The 18860-nt window shown below is 43.0% G+C and overlaps 1 protein-coding gene across 7 annotated transcripts in view; it reads right to left on the bottom strand.

The window, feature by feature from the left end:
• The window catches only part of Stau2 (staufen double-stranded RNA binding protein 2), a 249960-nt gene extending 231380 nt beyond the window's left edge, over positions 1 to 18580 (bottom strand). For 4 of the 7 annotated variants that reach the window (XM_051158693.1, XM_051158743.1, XM_051158734.1 and 1 more), the window contains exons 1-2: positions 18036 to 18115; positions 11028 to 11094 (exon numbers count right to left, since the gene is read on the bottom strand). Coding sequence is in view for 2 of the 7 variants with exons in the window: in XM_051158718.1 (XP_051014675.1) it covers positions 11028 to 11045 (18 nt within the window). In the remaining 5 variants the exon portion in view is untranslated. Of the gene's footprint in view, positions 1 to 11027; positions 11095 to 18035; positions 18152 to 18556 lie in introns of those variants that run through there. The other 3 variants (XM_051158718.1, XM_051158709.1, XM_051158701.1) reach the window with 3 other exon arrangements.
• Between the last annotated feature and the right edge of the window lie 280 nt (positions 18581 to 18860).

The following is an 18860-nucleotide window of genomic DNA, read 5'->3' as shown; positions in this document are numbered from 1 at the left end:
GCTTTAGTAGAATCCTGGCAGATTTTGTACACAGACAATTAGGTCACCTATGAATAAAGACCATTGTACTCCTCCTTTCAGAGTCTGAGTGCCTCTCTTGTTTAACTGCATTGGCTAGAACCATTATACAAATAAGATACTATACAGGACTAGTGAAAGTGAGTATCTCTGTCTTGTTCTTGATTTCTTTTCAAAGATTTCAACTTTTCACCAGCAAATACAATTTAAGCTAATAATGTTTTTCTTTTTTCTATATGAATTTTGAGATTATGGTATAATTATAGCATTTTCCCCTTCGCTTTTCTCCCTCCAAACCATCCACTATGCCCCTCCCTGCTCTCCTTCCAATCATGGCCTCTTTTTTCATGAATTATTTTTGCATATATATACATATATGTGTATATACATGTTATATGCATATATATCCCTAAATATAAACTTCATTATCAAATTTTAAAAGTTCACTTCAGCAAACAAGGGTTTGCTGAAGACTTATCAAGAACAAATGAATGTTTTTACAGTTTAAATTTGAGTTTAACAATTAAATTGTAATGCATCATAAAGATGCTTACAACTTCTCATAAGACAAAAGGAAAAATATTTCATAGAGGCACTTAAGCAGCAAAATTCCTAACTTGAAATAACTTAAACAGCAAAATTCCTAACTTGAAATAAAATTATGTATTGCTACTTTTGTCTCTCTTTTGCTAAAGGCTTGAGTCAGTTTTTAACTCTGTACCTCAAAGCCAACAATAAAGCTGCTTCTACTAGAAAAGATGTATTTTCAGTATGGAAAGCTCTTTAGTTCCGAGTACAACGCAGAGCTCTCATGCTGCACTGTTCCCTTCTGGCGGTAACAGCAGCTCCACTGGCAGAGGCACCCAACTACAGCTCAGCACTCAGCAAGCTCAAAGCCAACCCCATCCTCACAGTGAGTTCCAGGCCAGCATACAAGTTGTATACAGTAAGGGCCTGTCTCAACAAAGACAAGTAAATTACATTTAGTTTCTCTTCCTGGTCCTAGTAACAAAATTTAAATAACTGCATTCCATTTACAATTTAAAATGTAAAACTGCATCCTAAACTCATGTTTAAGATACTGAGTTAAGCTGACCATAGTGGCACATGCCTTTAGCCCAAGCAATGGGAGGAAGGGACAAAGAAGCAGGTGGATCTCGCTGGGTTTAGGACTCACTGGGTTGCCGAGCATGGTGAAACACGCCTTTAATCCCAGCACTGGGAGGCAGAAGCAGGCAGATCACTGTGAGTTCGAGGCCAGCCTGGTCTACAAAGCAAGTCCAGGACAGCCAGGACTGTTACACAGAGAAACCCTGTCTCAAAAAAAATTTAAAAATTAAAAAAAAAAAAAAGACTGGCTGGGTTTAAGGACCCCAACAGTGAGCTCTACAACAGGAACTTGAGGTACACACAAAGACCTTGCCTCAAAAGAAAAAATAAAAATAAAAAGATGCTAGTTGGATGGTGCATGCACACATCGTCATAACTGGTGTTTGAATAGACACAGAAGGGCACTTTAAATCTTGGCTAATGGTGCTTATCGAGAAATCAATGAATCATCTTTTTGCTCTCAAACAAAACATTATACTTTATTCATGTTTACTAATTATACAGATAATAATTGTCAGAAAGCATAAGCAACATTATACATTAAATTACAAATATAGCCAAGCCTATGAAATGCTGCCCAGCAAAATTAACCTAATCAAGATCATCTCTCATAGGCATGATTGATTTTCATGTAATCTGAAATCCCATCAGGTTGACAATGTAAATCAACCATCGAAAACTGCCTTCACTATCCCTATAGAAAACAGTGGGAGTTGTTTGGGCTGTTTGGGGGTTGGTTAGTTGGCTTGTTTGGGGAGATTGTGCTCTACTCTCTACAGTACTAGGGGCTAAACCCATGGTCTGACATTAGACAAACAGGCTACAGCTGATGTCTCCCACAGGGTCCCACAGTGTAGTTAGTAGTATCAAGAACTTTCTATGGGGCAGTCACATGATTCTGGTGGAAGTTGTTTGATTGGTTTGTTTGTGGGCTTTTCTTTTCCTTTCTATAGTACTAGAGACTGAACTCAAGGACTTATGCTAGGCAAACATGTCCCCAGCCCATCTTATTTTTTATTATTATTTTAGTTATGCACATGTGTGTGTATCTCTGTGTGTGGGTACAGGAGTCCTCAGAGCCCAGAGGTGTCAGATTTGCCCTCGAGCTGAAGTTAGCGGCAGTTGTGCAAAGCTGATGTAGTGCTAGAAATAGAACTTGGGTCCTTTGAAAGAGAAGTATGTGCTCTTAACCTGAGCACCTCTCCAAACCAGTTTTATTTTATTCACTGGGTCCTACTGTGCAGTGCCGACTGACCCCAAATTCACTATACTCATATTTTAGCCCTCTGGAGAGGTTGAGAATACAGAAATAAGCCACTCTGACCACATATAATTGTTTACAATGTCCTCTGATTATATCACTTTATGTCAGCTAAGAATGTTTTGATTATTTACTTCCTTATGGGTCATATTTTCAAGTTTCTTTGTGCTCATAATTGTCACTGAGCAGCAAACACTATGAATTTTACCCTACTGTACTGGGTATTGCTCACGCCTCTACCTCTTCCTCAACTTTGTTCTAGGCTGCAGCTAAGCACATGAAGTAGTCTGTTCAAGTCTGGCTTGCGTTGGCTGGTTCCAGAGCAGCACCATCTCAAGAGAGGAATGTGCAGGCTCTCCCTCTCACGTCTTGTCCTATGCCACACCTAGGAAGTCTCTCGTGCTGGAAGGGCAACAGCAACTGTACTGCTCACACTGTGAATTATTCATCTTATGCTGCTGTAAGAGATTACCAAGGCTACATAATTCACCAGAACCAGAGCCTGATGCCTGCACTTCTTAGTCTGGGAACTCTAAGGCCAAGAGGCCAGCCTTCTTGCTACAATACCAAGGCAGAAGGCTGAGTGGCAGGAAAGGAGAGAACAAGAGCCATCCAAACTCAGTCTTAGAGCAAGCCCACTCTCATAAGGAGCCCATTCCCACAACAGTTGGAACTCCTGTGCAATGTTGTGTTCTCTATGGGAAACAACGTAGCAATTCCTGGAAGCATTAACACTGAATTACTGTATGACAGTTTCACTGCTGGGCACATACAAAAAGAACTCAAATTACAGACTCAATGTTTCTGCATCATGGTCATAGCAGTATTATTCACAACAACGCAACAAGACAAGAATCAGGAACCTAAGTGTTAACCAAGAGATGAATGGAAAAACAAAATATGGTGTATACATACAGCATTTGCACTCGGATTCACATTAGTCAAAAGGTGAAAACAACTCAAGTATCTATCAGTGGATGAACGCGCGCACACACACACACACACACACACACACACACACACACACGAGGATTTCCTATTCAACTTTCAAAAGGAAGAAAATTCTGATATTCACTACAAAAAAAACTTTAAGAATACTGTACTATTAACCCACTAACAAAACAACATATATAAATATATTTATATGAAGGTATTTAAGGGCAGTCAAATTCAGGGTGATTTGCAAGGGTTCAGGGGAAGAGCAATGGGAGAGGTTAGTGTTTACAAGTATCTGCAATAGATGTGGATCAATATGAACTTAAGTAATGCTGCAGGACTGCACAGGTAGCCATAATCAATTTTATTAGGTAAATTTCAACTCAAGAATTTCTTTAAAAATCACAATCTCTCTTTCTCTTTCTCTCTCCCCACCCCCACCCCCTTTTTTCTTTCTTTTTTTTTTTTTTTTTTTTTCAAGACAGGGTTTCTCTGTGTAGCCTTGGCTGTCCTAGACTTGCTTAGACGACCAGACTGGCCTCGAACTCACAGTGATCTACCTGCCTCTGCCTCCCAAGTGCAAGTCTCTTTTCTAAAGAGTTTACAGTTAGAATAAAATGCTGACTTAACAGGAGTCTTTCAATAGATGTGGCTCTACTCATCTGGCTGGAAATTTCCACAGGCATCTCACACTCATTCATGTCTTTATTGCCATTTGTTCAGGGCTGAAGATGGAGCTTTAATGGAAGATGACTTGCCAGCGCCACAATGGCTGAGGGTAGGGAAGTCAGAACGCATCTATTTGTCTCAAGCTGTTTTTAGGATTTCCAGCTAGTATCACTAGTTTTCAGCCACTAATTACATGTGTTCTCTTTAATATTTCTTCCACTTTGGGTTCACTGACTTCTTTCTTAGAAATGACTACATGTTACTGCAAAGTGTAAACCCATAGTAATAATATTTTGTGTTTCCTTCTCCTAGGCCATATACCCATCTGTGTCTCAGCTGACCTTCCAACTGGTGCTTCATTTTGAACTCTCAAGATTTCTACAGATTGAAGTTCACTCTCTCCTTCTAGAGTCTTACCTACGATCAATCCTAGTCAGTATTTTAACTTCAAGCATTGCACTCTTTGTTTCCAGACGTTTCGTCAGTGTGTATTTTAAAGCTTCCTCCTATTTTCACATCATTTTCCTCTCCTTCCTTCAACCTTTAGAGCATGATAGCAGCACTTTATACCTTAGTATACAAAATTAATCATTCAAGACTACACTTTCAGGGATCATTTCTACAGTTCATTACAAAATCAATCATTCTTTCTAGTCAGTGGGGATTTTTTTTGTTTTTGTTTTTTTAAGGTTTATTTATTACATATACAGTATTTTGCCTGCATGTACTCCTGCCCTCCAGAAGGGGCCACCAGATCTCATTATAGATGGTTGTGAGGCATGATGTGGTTGCTGGGAATTGAACTCAGGACCTTTGGAAGAACAGACAGTGTTTTTAAGCTCTGAGCCATCTCTCCAACGTCTAGTCAGTGGTTTTTTAATCTTGGCAATGAGTTCTTTTTTTTGGGGGGGGGGCAGCCATTTTAACTTTGAAGTGACAGTAACATAATATCAAATTAACCTACTAGAAGCAAGCTATACACTGACAGTTACTAATTTACAGCATTTTACAATCATTGTCTGTATATAATTGCAAAACCTTTTTTTCCTCAAAAGGAAACTCCATGCCCATTAGGCAGTTACTCTAGACCAGTGGTTCTCAACCTGTGGGTCATGACCCCTTTGGGAGGTCACATATCAGATATTCTGTTTATCAGGTATTTATATTATAATTCATAACAGTAGCAAAATCAGTTACAAAGTAGCAACAAAAATAATGTTATGAGCCGGACACAGTGGCACACACCTGTAATTCCAGCACTCTGTGAAGCAGAGGCAGGTGGATCTCTGTGAGTTCGAGGCCAGCCTGGTCTACAAAGTGAATCCAGGACAGTCAGGGCTACACAGAGAAACTCTGCCTTGAAAAAAAACTGACGACAACATGATGATATGGTTGGAGTCACAACATGAGGCCCTGTATTAAAGGGCTGAAGCATCGGGAAGGCTGAGAACCACTGCTCAAGAGCCTGGCAGCTATGGATCTTAATCCTACCTCTCTGAATTACCTATTCTGGCTATTTCATATAAATGGAATCTTATCATACGTAACTTTGTGTGTTTGACTCTTTAACATATACTTAAGACTCACCCCAGTATAATGTGTATTAGTACATCTTTATGTCTGGGTACCATTTCCCTAAGTATAACTACCACAATCTGCTTATTCACTCCCTGGGATTTAACTTCATTGTTTTATATGCTTATTTTCAATTGTCCCAGAATAACCTGTCGAACAGATGATTCTCTCCCCCTTGAAATCTTGGCACTCTTGTTAAAAAAAAAAAAAAAAAAAAAGACACATATTCTCACTTTTGTTCCATTGGTCCATAAATCATCTTTACTGCAATATCCTCCTGTTTGGACTATTGTAGTAAAATTTCAAACAGGACATAAAAGTTTCCCCCAGCTTTGTTGCCTTTCACTGCTGAGAGGCTATGGGCCTGTTCTTACTGTTTGAAGATTATCCTTCCCACTTCATCACAGTCCTGATAGAGACGCCACTGAGTCAGCAAGCTGCATGGGGGAGCAGGGTCATCCTGATCATATTAACTTTCCTGTTCATGGATGCAGTATGCTTTTCTACCCACTTAGGTTCTAATTTCTTTCAACAGTGTTTTGTAGCTTTCAGTGTGAAAGACCTTCATAAAGAGTCTACTATTCCTTTACAAGTATTACTGAAATGATTTTCCTTTTACTTGTATTTAATGTTGGAGAAAAGCACATGTTCCATGGCAAACATGTGAAAACTTAAGAGGAGTGAGTTGCCTCTTTCCACCACGGGGTCCTAGGGATTGAGTGCAAGTCCCCAGGCTTCGGAACATCTGCCTTTAACAGCAAATCCATCTCACTGCCTCAGAAACAAAGTTTTGAGATTTTTTTAGTGGTGGCTTATAGAAACACAACAATTTTTATGTCTTTTATGAGCCTAAATCCATGTTCAATTTGTTTATGTGAGTTGTGTTCATGGCTTCGTGGAGTCTCTCAACAGATAATCACTGTCCTCGGCAAAAGGTTTTATTTCTTCCAGGTGCACTTGTGTTTCTTTTTCTTGTGTAGCTGCTCCTGCTATCGTTTCCACTCCAGTTGACTGAGAAATTAAACGAGGTACCCCTTGTCGCCTTGTTCCTGATAAGATGGAGTGTTTCGGTCTTTCACTCTGGAGTCTGTGGAGCTCTGAATAAGATCGGCCCCTATAAGCTCATTTATTTGAATGCTTAGTCATCATCAGATAGTGGCTCTGTTCAGGAAGTATTAGGAGGTGTGGCCTTGTTGGAGAAGTGTGTCATGAGATGGGGGGGGGGGGCAGTGCTTTGAGGTTTCAAAAACCCAAGCCCGGCCCAGTGGCTCCCTTTGTGCTGCCTGAGGAGCCAGATGTAGAGCTCTCGGCTACTCCTCCAGCACCATGTCTGCCTGTGCGCTGCCTGCCATGGTGATGATGAACCAGACCTCTGAAACTGTCAGCTTAAACGCTTTCCTTTATAAGTTGGTCATGGAGTCTCTTCGCAGCAGTAGAACAGTAAACAAGACAGAGCTGGATGTCAGCTTTGGGTTTTCATAAATGCTGAATGCTGAGGACATGTGTTATTTATTTGTGATCTTTCTTTTTAATGTGGGCGTTCACTGCTATTAACTACCCTCTGATCATCACTTTCACTACTAATAAGTCACTGTCCTAGTTTCATTTCTGTTGCTGTTATAAAACATCCTAACAGAAAAACAACTTAGGGTAGAGTAAAGAATTATTTTGGCTCACAATTCCAGTTTACAGTCCAGCACAGCAGGCACATCAAGGTGGGAGGAACAGCAGCTGGTCTCTCATTCTCAGTTACGAGTCTGCAGTCATAAATACCACTGCAAAAGAGGCTTCCTTGCCCATGGCAGCAGACGGCAGAATGAACCGTGGACTCTCACATGGGTTCCAGAGGCAGCACACATCACAGCCATCCATATGGTCCCCATCAACAGCCCAGGGCATGGACATCGACATGATTAACAGGTCTTCTGGATGTAGCATGGATCACGTACACCAATATGCCTTCCTGGCAGTTTGGACCATGGACTTAAACATGCTGCCAGCAGCTGCAGGCATCACTTACATCAATGTGGGCTCTGGTGGCAGCATAGACCACGGTAGTCCCTCAGAGGAGATCCAATCCAGAAAGTGAACCATTCTTCATCTTTGACCTCATGCTACTGCTCAGGGTCAAGGTTATCTTGCTCCTCGGCAGCGTGTCCAGGACAGGACCTTCCAGAGTTCCATCATGTTTGCAGCCTTGGGTCAGCCCCGTGGCCTGGTGCTCTCCTCCTCCAGCAGAGAGTGCAGTGCTGAGTGGTGGCAGCAGCTGTGGCTCGGCAGTGAGCCAGCTCTGCAGGCCAAGCACCAACACCAGCCCAGCTGGGCCCATGGTGGTCTGAACCTCCTAGAAGGCCAAAACCCTGTTTCCACAGCCACTGCCATGTCTCCAGTTCCACCACTCTGTTCTGACACCTTTCCCATCCTTCTAACGCACATTCATTTATTAAAGTGGTGTTTGCAGTCTGCTGTGTCACACAGTGCACTATTTTGCCCAAATAGCTTTATATGCAAATACTTACTGACCTGATTCAAGGTTTATGAAGCACCTTAAATTTTCCAGGCTGCTGCACACCTCCCTACCTTCATCAGCCCCCTTCCCAGCTTGCAGCCCATCCCCCCAGTAGGGCAAGCAGCATAAATGGCAAAGACTACAAGACAACAACAGCAGAGAGGCTCCGAGCTCCCCCCACCAGCCTAGTAGGCCGTGATAGGGCAAGACTGCACCCATCTCTCTATTCCACCATCTTTTTTCCGAATACCACGAAACCACTTTTTTAAAGCATCTTCCCATAAGACCTGCCTTTTTTAGTTTTTCAAGACAGGGTTTCTCTGTATGGCCCTGGCTGTCTTGGAACTCACTCTATAGTACTGTGATTAAGAGCCTCACCACCACTTTCTTAAAAGGCAGGAAAGAAAGAAAGAAAGAAAGAAAGAAAGAAAGAAAGAAAGAAAGAAAGAAAGGAAAAGAAAAAGATGGCAGTTTAAAGGGAGAAATCGTCATGACTATAATAGAGCATAAATCATTCCTTATTTCACAGTAACAGTATATTCAATATCAAATTATATATTTAAATCAAATTATATGATATGGCATAATGCAGCTTTTCATATATGCTCAACTTTAACCAGTTTTGGTCTGTTAGGACAAGAAAAAGGTGCAGTTATTTAAAAGTGATTAGGGGAAGGGGAAATTCTCCCAAATAAATCCTGTAAGATATAGTAAAATATCTGTTGCTTCATGAGGGTCAGCTTAAATCCTTTTTCATCCCTTTTTATGTTTATTTTGCAAACCCTCCCTCTCATGAGAAAGCAATCACCATGAAAATAAGAAAAAATAAAACTCACTCTTAAGTTTAGTAATTCAATTTAATCTTTGGCTAATGAGAAAGTCTTTACAGCTTCTACTATTCTCAATTATGGCAACTATTCCTCTCTGATTTGAACACTTTGAGGGATGAAACGTAATCAATAAGAAGAAGAAATCCCTAATTGATTCTAGAAATCCATGTCTTTAATAGCTAATTTCATCTATCTCCAATTGCTAATTAAATTTTCTAAGCAAATCCCAAGGAATTGTATACAATGCTTAATTCAGTGATGTGCAAAGTGGCAAGTGAGTAATGCTCATTAGTACTGATCCTTTCACTGGCTTTCAATAAATATGATGGTCATAAAAATGAACAGTCATTTTCACCTGTCTATGCAAAAATATGAAACCCAGTATGGCAAAAAAGAGCTGCTGAAAAACCACTGAAAAGCAGCTTTGCACCTACAACAGTCCTAAGGGAATTCTTACAAGTCGCTGCTGTTTCAAATATGACTAAGCCAAGGACATGCTAAGAGCTCTCTAATACTCCACATAAAGATTTCGTGTATATGTGTGCGTGTGTGTGTGTGTGTGTTGGAAAGGGAAGAAGGTGATCAAAGAATAACACAAGTGCTTTAATATGAATGGCACTTGTATAATGCAAGATTATAAAATATGTGGATGGACACAATTATGTAGATATTGTAGATATTGCGAAAAAGAATGGAGACGTTTGCTTTGATAACAACACTGCTATTTATTAACTTGTAATATATATATAGCTTTTTTGAGACAGGGTTTCTCTGTGTAACCTTGGCTATCCTGAACTTGCTTTGGAGATCTGGCTGACCTTGAACTCACATCAGTTCACGTGTCTCTGGCTCCCTGAGTGCTGGGATAACAGGCGTGTGCCACCATGCCTGGCTATAAATATATTTTTATGAAGATTACCTAAGCCTAGAACTAGGAGAATAAACAAGCAAAACCACCATCTTCATGAATGGAAAAAATGTCACACAAATCTAGTCATCCATCAGTGTCCCTTAGACACTGAAGCCCGCAGATGCTTTAGCCCTTTAAGTGCACATGCTGAGCACAGGCACAGGTTTATACAAATTACCCAGTACACCTCAAACCATCTGCAAGTTACTTATGATACCTAGTGTGGTGCTGAACAACTACTGCTTAAGAAATAGGTGCAACAGAAGGAAATTGTTTTTTAACATCTTCAAGCTGTGGTGGATTGACATTACAGATGTGTTACCAAAGATTTAGCCACAGATGCAGAAGACTGTATTTTCAATTTGATAGTAACTTCAAATGCCATAAAGCAAATAAATAAAAAGGCAGAGTGTTAAGACATATACCAGACTTGGGATCAAGTGAGCCCAAGTAAGTGAAGGGCAGACAGTACAGTCCATGATAGCCTGTGCAAAAAAAGGTTCACGAGCTGGAATGGCCTTGCTCAACCTAGATATGAGGTGTTCAGATTCTTTCTCATATGTATATAAAGTCTGTGATGTGTAAAAACATCAAATTAGAGATAAGTCTGACAACTACAGAATGACTCTAGCTCAGAAAGGCCTAAATAGATAAGCTTAGAAGTCACTAGATACAGTATTCAGGATGGAGGAACCAGAGAGTTCTCAAGTAGGAGAACTTGAGTATGGAGGGGAACATTGTAACATACGCCGAGACCCAAGGAAAACTGTTTTCAGTGAGTCTACAGTGTTACACTGCAGTTTGTTTAGTAGTAACCTTCCTTCTAGCCTATGTAAGCATTCTATGAAAGGACTCCTTTTTAAAATACACTGATACAACCTCTTCACAAGATAGGTCACTGAAAATACTCTAAACCTACATACTGCCAGCAAGTGGTGCTACCTCATGACCACGGATGTTCTGAACACAGCAGCACGTCCTGGAGGGAAGAACAGATCAACCTCTGTCCTGCACAGTCAGGAGGTACCAACTTGCAGGAGTGCCACCATCTTCCTTAAACAGCCAGCTCATCCCAGTCTCTGGCGTTTATACAGTATGTATTCTCCATAGAGCAGCAGTCGGGTTATGGTCACAGAAGAGCTGAGACACAGTTCCACAGCTGATAGCCAGAGCACCATGTAAATCAGACATGCCTTAATACAAACTCACCTGATTTATTTGAAGCATGTTAAGACAATATTGATCAAACTTCTGTATCCCTCACGGCTCCAAAAAACTGGAAAATGAAAACAAAGAATTAAAGTCCAACTTAACCAATTTCAATTTTAAACATGTATTCTTTACCAAAATCATAATAAAATGGAGTCACTCAGATTATTATAGAACTTGTATCATGATAAAAATGCCCTCTATTTACGCAATCCAACCCAGTAGCCATGTGTGCGAGTAGCCATGTGGCTACTGTGACCTAGAAAGCCAATGCCTAATTTTCCCGCGTGTTAGTTTTCATTTCAGTGAACACCCATGACTAGCGGCCACCATAACAAGCACTGCCAATTGCAACTACTGAACCTTGAGTATCTTCTTGTTCTGAACCAATCCAAACAAAAGGGAAGCTGTCTGCAACACTTCCCTTCTGTTGATAGACCAACAGTTAACATATAGCCCACTTCCTCCAGTCCAGCTTTGAACAACTCTGAGCCCATCCCCTCAAGGAAGATGCAACACACACAAGTATTCCCGATGATGTTATAAAAATAACATGTACATCTACCTGGGTGGGTATTTGCTTTTATTATTTTCAATATTAAAGCAGTATGCATATAGTTTGCTTTTAAAAAAAAAAAATCACTGGCACCAAGAGAAGTAGCTCAGCAGTTAAAAGCACATACTGCTTTTACAGAAGACTGGGGTTCAGTTACCAGCACCCACACAGGGCAGCTCACAAACACTTGTAATGCCAGCTCTAGGGGACCCTCTGGCCTCTAATGGCACCTACATTTATGTGCACATAACCATACACATAATTAAAAATAATATTTTAGGTCTATATTGTGCTATACCCACCACACTGGGTGTTTCCCCTTTGGGGCCTAACACTTTTATTCTGATTCCTTTCATGTGGTAAATCTCTTCTGTATTTAATTTTTAAATAGATGCCAAAGGAAGGAAGGAAAACACAAATTTATAAATAAATAAAGCTTGGGCTCTTGTAGTGGAAAAATTCACATGAGATATAAATAATGTACCAGTACCTGCCATTACAACAATTACCAAACAACATAGCAAAAAGGTTAAATCCCATCACTTAGGCAGAAGCGAAGGTGCATATATTCACATATACGCATATACTGGTCTATGCCTTTCTCAAGATCCAAACTGGAGTCAATCCAAATTTACTGCTAAGTTGGAGCCATGGTTCAGCGGGTGGACTGCTCACTGCATAAGCACGATGACCTGAGTCCAGCACCAGGTAAAAGGTTGGGTACAGCCGTACAAAACCGCAAGCCCAGTGCACGAGGGAAGGACACAGAAAGAGATTACTGGTGCTCACAGTCAGCCTAGCCAGAAAACACCAGCCTGAAGATTCAAAGAGAGTAAGACAGAGTAAGTTATACATCACGCCAATCAGTGTGGGCATGAGCACTTATACACTCACATATGCACACATGCATGCACGCATGTGCACATACACACCCACAATTACTTTGAATTTTAAAACCTTTCTCACAGTGTTCTCAGCGTGTGTGTGTGTGTGTGTGTGTTTAATTTCTAAGTGTTTATCAAACTTCTAAGAGAATGATATGTCACAGAGGTCTCAGCTACTGGTGATTTTTAGTTTCAGTCAGATAACCTTCTGAGCTTTGGTCAAATTTTTCTTTCAGGCCCCACCCCCAACTCCTTTGAACCTTTAAAAAGTAAACATGATAGGCAGAAAATATGAACTGATGAGATGCCACTTCTCAAATGCAGTTGTACACGTCTCATACACACCTATCTCCTGCTCATCTGCACTGAGGAAGTCACACACCTTACTGGGAAGGTACTGAGAATAAGTGACTGCTGGGTGCTCACTACTAACTGAGACCTCTTTACCAACCCACATTCAGGGACCATCGCCAATCAGAGGACCAGAAAAATAAAAGAGCCTGAGGCTGGGGGGACACTATGACATGCTGTCTTCTGGACACGACATGGCCACTGCACTCATGAGCTAACAACAGCTGGGGTTACCTGTACAACACCAAGGCAGGCAATAGTTACAGCATGGCTGGGAAAGGGACTCTAAGACTCCACTTCTCCCTGAGGAGCTATTGGCAACTACTGGCGCTGGGGCCGAAGAGCCATTTTCCTTTGGGAGTGTGGCTGCCTGTGCTCATGCAGAAGGCTCTACTTGGACTCTGTAGGTTACTAAAAGAAAAAGAGGAGGCAGAGGGGAAAACCATGAAAGTGGGAAGAGCCCAAGGAAATGGGGAGAGGAATATGGGGGTGACATGATCAAGTTACAGTGTGTGTATGTGCACGCGCATAAAAAAAATTTTAATTATTAAAATAAATAAAAATTTCAAAAACAGGGATGAAGAGATGGCTCAGTGGTTAAGACTACTGGTTGGTTCTGAGATCAATGTCTGGCACTCACATGGCGGCTCACAACCAACTATTACTGTAGTGTTGTGGATCCGATTCCCTCTTCTGGTGTGCAAATGTACATGCAGACAAAACACCCACATACATAAAATTCAAAAATAAACAGATCATTTTTAAAAATGAAAATATCCAATCATTTACTGTTATACATTCTATAAGCCTTTCACAACTATAATGAGCTACATAAACTGAAGCATAACTGTTGTGTCTATAGTATCACTCTGTTAACTGGATACCATTCAAAATATTTTTCCCTCAAGCAAGCTATGATATATTAGATTTACACCAACATAAAATTTATAACTATACCATGGACAATTAAGAATTTCAAATTGCCCTGTCTCAAAAAACCAAGAAAGAAAGAATTCCAAAGCGGCATATATCTTTAAGACTTTATTTCTTCTTTAAAGATATGCCCAGTTTACTATCCTACATTTTAAACAGTATCAATTTTTAAAAGAGCCAAAACAGTTATATATTGTCTGTGGTCTCAAAAACAAAAAAAAAATCTACCTATCCATTCTATGTCAAGAAAGTTTCCAGCTACAGTTCAATCCCATTACAATTAAACACTGTTAAAGAAACCTAGTCACATGTCTCTCAGGAACACCCTACAGTGATAGCCAGTCAGGCACATAAGGGCATGAAGCTCCTCATTCCAGGCTTCCAAAGGAAAACAGGTGAGGCAGCTAATGGTGGGACACTGACTAGGGAAAACCTGCAGCTCACAAGGAGTCAAAGGTCCAAACTGTCCACTTTCAGCATGAATTACATTTTGTCCATGGTAAATTAAAGGCTATAAGGTTAAATGTATATAATCCTCAGTAAGCACAGTTTTACAAAATGGCATAGATATTTATAAGCATTTTACATCAGGCCCCATCCTACAAATGGTAGGCACTCTAGTCACATGGGCCACCCTCACTGACAGGCTACAAAGGACACAAAACTAAGCACCAAGCCAAAGCTTCTTACTCTAAAGAATTTGTGGAATTCATCCTTTAAACCTATGGCTCCCTGGCTCAGAATAATTCCTCTTACAGAAAACCTGGGTCCCAACACCCCTATGACTTCTCAGACTTCCTCTGGTCTCCACAGCCACCTGTCATAAACATGACACATACACACGCAGACAAAACCCATTAAATAAGTAAGTCCTTTAAACTTGCAAGTTTTTTTTAAACATTTTTTAATCTTAAGTTTTTAAGTAGGTATCTTCCAAAGAACTATTAAAGAAGATTCGATTATAAATGTCAGTTATTTCCTAAAAGCCTGTGAGAGTTTCTAAGCACATGGTTTACCCAATTACACCAGCTAGAGACACACCACCAACAGGAAACACAGGAAAACACCTGCCAGAGGCAAGCCTATGACAGGCGCCACATTTGGCCCTTATTACACTTACTTACTCCCATCAGCTTGAGATGGAGATGGGTTATCTACAGACAGCCACATGCGCACTGCCATGATTAGCAGCCAGTTGGGCAGGTTCAAAGTCCCTTTCTCCTCACTGCACACTAAATTATGAAAGATTTGCCTTCTTACATTTTTATCTGGGCCAAAGTCAAGGGTTGTAGTGGCAGAAGCCTATAATCTAGCACTTAGGAAGTGGAGGCAGGAAGATCAGTTGGAGGTTATCATTGGCTCCATAGCAAACTCAAGTCTCAACATCAGCACCAAATGTCTGGCATTTAATGTCGAGGGCAGCGATATAGAACTTTGGGAAAACAGTCAAAGACAACCAGCAATATACATATAAACTGTAATTTTTATGGATAGTACTCATCTAATATTTTTCTCTCCATGCAGACTGGTATTACCAGACAGTTCAACTTCACATTTCCAATAGACTATATTCTTTCCATGAATATAAATGATCAGACATGAAGCACTCAGCACAAAAGAAATGGAGGTAAGAACTAGGTATGGTGGTGCAGGAGGATTGGGAGCACACACACACACACACACACACACAACAACAACAACAATTTGAAACGATGGAAACAGTAACAATAATGATGATGACTTGAAAGGGATGTAGTAAGACTTGGATATAGCCCAATGGTAGCGTTTCCTTAGACTATGGGAGGACCTGGGTTCAATCTCTAGCACTACAAGGAATTAAGAATACTACAAATGGGCTGGAGCGATGGCCCAGTCTTTAAGAACTGGCTGCTCTTGCAAAGGCCCTGGATTTTATTCCCAGAACTCACATGGCAGCTCACAACTGTTTGTAACTCCAACTCCAGGGGATCCAACGCCCTCTTCTGACTTCCATGAGCAGACATGCAAAGCAGAAGAGAACACAGGTGCACACGGTGCACACAGTACATGTAGGAAAACATATACATAAAATAACTTTTAATTTTAAAAAAATACTAAAGAAGTTATGCACAAAAACAATTCCAATATTTTCATCAACTACTCATTCTGGGACACTTTTTGCACTGTTTTTGCATTGAAAACTTAAATATCCTTTTTTAATGTATACTTATCTGCATGCGCATGTGTACATGAGTGGGACCTGTGGAAGTCGGAGGACAACTTGAAAGACTTGCATCCCAGAGACCCATGTGGTACAAGGACTGACTCCTCCTGCGTAGCCTCAGCTGTCCTTATGCCCTCATTCCTGGGCGACCAAGCCTTAGGACCCGAGTTTGATCCCCATGCCCCACATGGTAGAAATCAACCAGAGGCCCTCTACGACCTCTGCAAGCATGTACACACTTGGTGATGAGTGTGTCTGTACACAGAGCCATCAGGATAGTTAATCTATTTTTGTGATTTTGGAGAAATGCCTTCTTCCCTTAGAAATTCATTCCAGGCCAGGCAAGCCAAGCAAGGCAAAATACAGAACTCAACCTTTTCCATGCTGAAGTATCTAGAAACAAAGGGCTATAACCCATTTTACCCATAAATAATGCAGGGAGAAAGTGTGTGTGTGTCTGTCAGAATAAAATGGTAAGGATGTTCTTTGTATTGCTCTTCTTACAACTTTCCTGAAAGCTGAAATTGTCTCCAAATTGGAAGTTAAAAACCAAAAAGTATATGCTACTTGAAATTTACCTACTTGGGTTGTACAGCAACATTTTCACAAATACAAAATACTGTTTAAGGAAAAACAATAATATGTGAGGAAGAATACACTATACTTAACCAACTAATTACAACTAAACATCACTTAGAAGTGAATTTCATATACCATTACCATGTCATGACAGGAGACAGAGGTGCTCAGGACTGAGACTGTGGCCACACACACCACACATGCACTTGGGCTTTACAAATTTGCACATTTAACACAGATCTGCAGCAAATCCACAATCAGGTGATATTTCTAGTTTTCAGTAAAAATAAGAGACAAAGATTTGATATGTTCAAAAAGATCTATTAGGGACTTAGTTCTTCTTTTTTCAATTATTGAACTATACTTTTCCACCATAGTTCTATCCATGAGAGTATAGTTGAATCGACTTAGAAAGAATAGAGAAGAAATATCCTATTAAGGAATTTGACAGTGTTGTTGCTTGCCTGCCCAACACCGTTTTGATTTCAAGTGTTCCTCTCTCAGAAAACATAAGAATACATCAGAATCCAAGTAGGGCCCAACAAAGTTCCCCAACACTGTGAGATCAAGTCTTCAATAACGAATATTTTCGGTTACCAAAATACAATTTAAAGGATCACCTCTATCACTTCTGCAGGATGCATCCCCCTTTTAGATTGCTTGGTGCATTACTGCCTAGTCCACCCTAGTTGGATGGTCCGTCTCCACTCAAGTAGCTCTAAGATTCTGAGGGGTGGCATAGGGGATCCATAACGGAAACTGCACACAATGCAAATTTTTTTAACCTAAATAATTGCAGGGATTCCAGACTTGCTCCCACTTCTCAGCTCAGGCGCCTAACCAGGCTCTCGTTCCCACCCCCTATCCAGGTGGGCTATTTCCATCGCCCCAACTGCCTCTGCAGACCTAGCCCTTCCCCTGCCCCGCTCCCCCACCCCACGGAGACCCCCACGGAGACCCGAATCCCTGCCCTCACGGTGGACTCGGCAGCCAAAGCTTTGTGTCTCACCCAACTCCCCCACGCCCTGGCAAGGTCACTACCGCCAACTACCCCTTTAAGCCGAGCCGTCACGGTCCTAGTTCGCAGGAGGCTTGGCGGAACTTGCCCGTCATAGGCTATATTTTGTCCCCCCCCCCCCCCCCCCCCCCCCCCTTTCCCCATTTCGGAGAGAGTTACGTCTTCGCCACTTGCCCATTATACAGAAATAGCCACTGCCGCCGCCCCGACGCCCCTGCAGGCCTCCGCGGCCTCCCCGCCCTCTCGCCGCCCCGCGCCCTCCGCCGCCACGCCAGGCGCCCCGCCCCGCCCCTCAGGACACCTGTACCGCCGCCGCCGCCGCACACGCCCTTCCCCCTCCCCTCCCCTCCCCTCCCCCCGGGGGTCCGAGCGCGCAGCTCCAGCGAGGCCGCGAAGGGCGGCCCTGCCGGCTCCCGGCGGCGCTCTATCTCGGAACCCGCCGGCGGAAGTCGGGCCTGGCGGCACCGCTCGCACCGGGATTTACCTGCGGGCCGCGGACGCCCGGCAGACGGCTCCACATTGGCGAGCGCTCCCGAGAACTGACCCCGCTCGGCCGCCGCCGCCGGCTCCCACCTCGGCTCCCGCCCCCCGCCTCCGCCTGCCGCCCTGCGCTCCCGCCGCGCCCTCCCGGGCCCGCGCCGCGCGCCCCCGCCTGCGCCGCCGCGCCACGCCGCGCGCTCCCGCGCCAGCCCTCCCTCCACGCCGCCCCGCCTCCCGCCGCGGGCGAGCGGCCATTGTTCGCCGCGCCGCTCCCGCCCCCTGGCGGTCGCCGGGCCCCCCACAGCCGGGACGCTGCAGGGCTGGAGCTCCGGGACCCGGCCTGGGGTCTCTAGCCGTGCGGGGGGGGGGGGGGGGGGGGGGGGGGAGGGGGGCGGGGACCTCCCGGGAGCCGCCGCGGGAGCGCGCTGAGAGCATCCGGCCCCGCACGGTGCTGGTCCCGCGCTGCAGAGGTGCTCGCCCGCCGATCTCTCCCGCACCCGCTGGCCCCTGGCTCTCGGCTCCTACCTTGCCCCGCTCGCTGGCTGCCCGCCTCTGCTGAGCTGGGGACGCGCGACCATCCCGCGTCTGTTCCGCTGCGGTGCGACGACGCACGCTTCGGCGGAACCTGCACCTTTCTAGGAGCGAGGAGGGGGAGGAGCCTTCATCACCTGCTCCTCGGCGTTGGCGGAGTGCCCAAGCATCATTCTTTACCAGAAAAGATAAATAATAAATAAATACGGTGTGATCATAGGAAGAAGAAATCCTTGGGGCCAAAATATGCGGATCGTCTTTAAACGGTGTCCTAGATCCTTGGTTTTTTGAAGAGTGC

Source organism: Acomys russatus, chromosome 2 (assembly GCF_903995435.1).
Source record: "Acomys russatus chromosome 2, mAcoRus1.1, whole genome shotgun sequence".
Taxonomy (NCBI): domain Eukaryota; kingdom Metazoa; phylum Chordata; class Mammalia; order Rodentia; family Muridae; genus Acomys; species Acomys russatus.
Note: the sequence above shows the minus strand (reverse complement) of the source record. Positions and strands in the feature narration are given on the sequence as shown.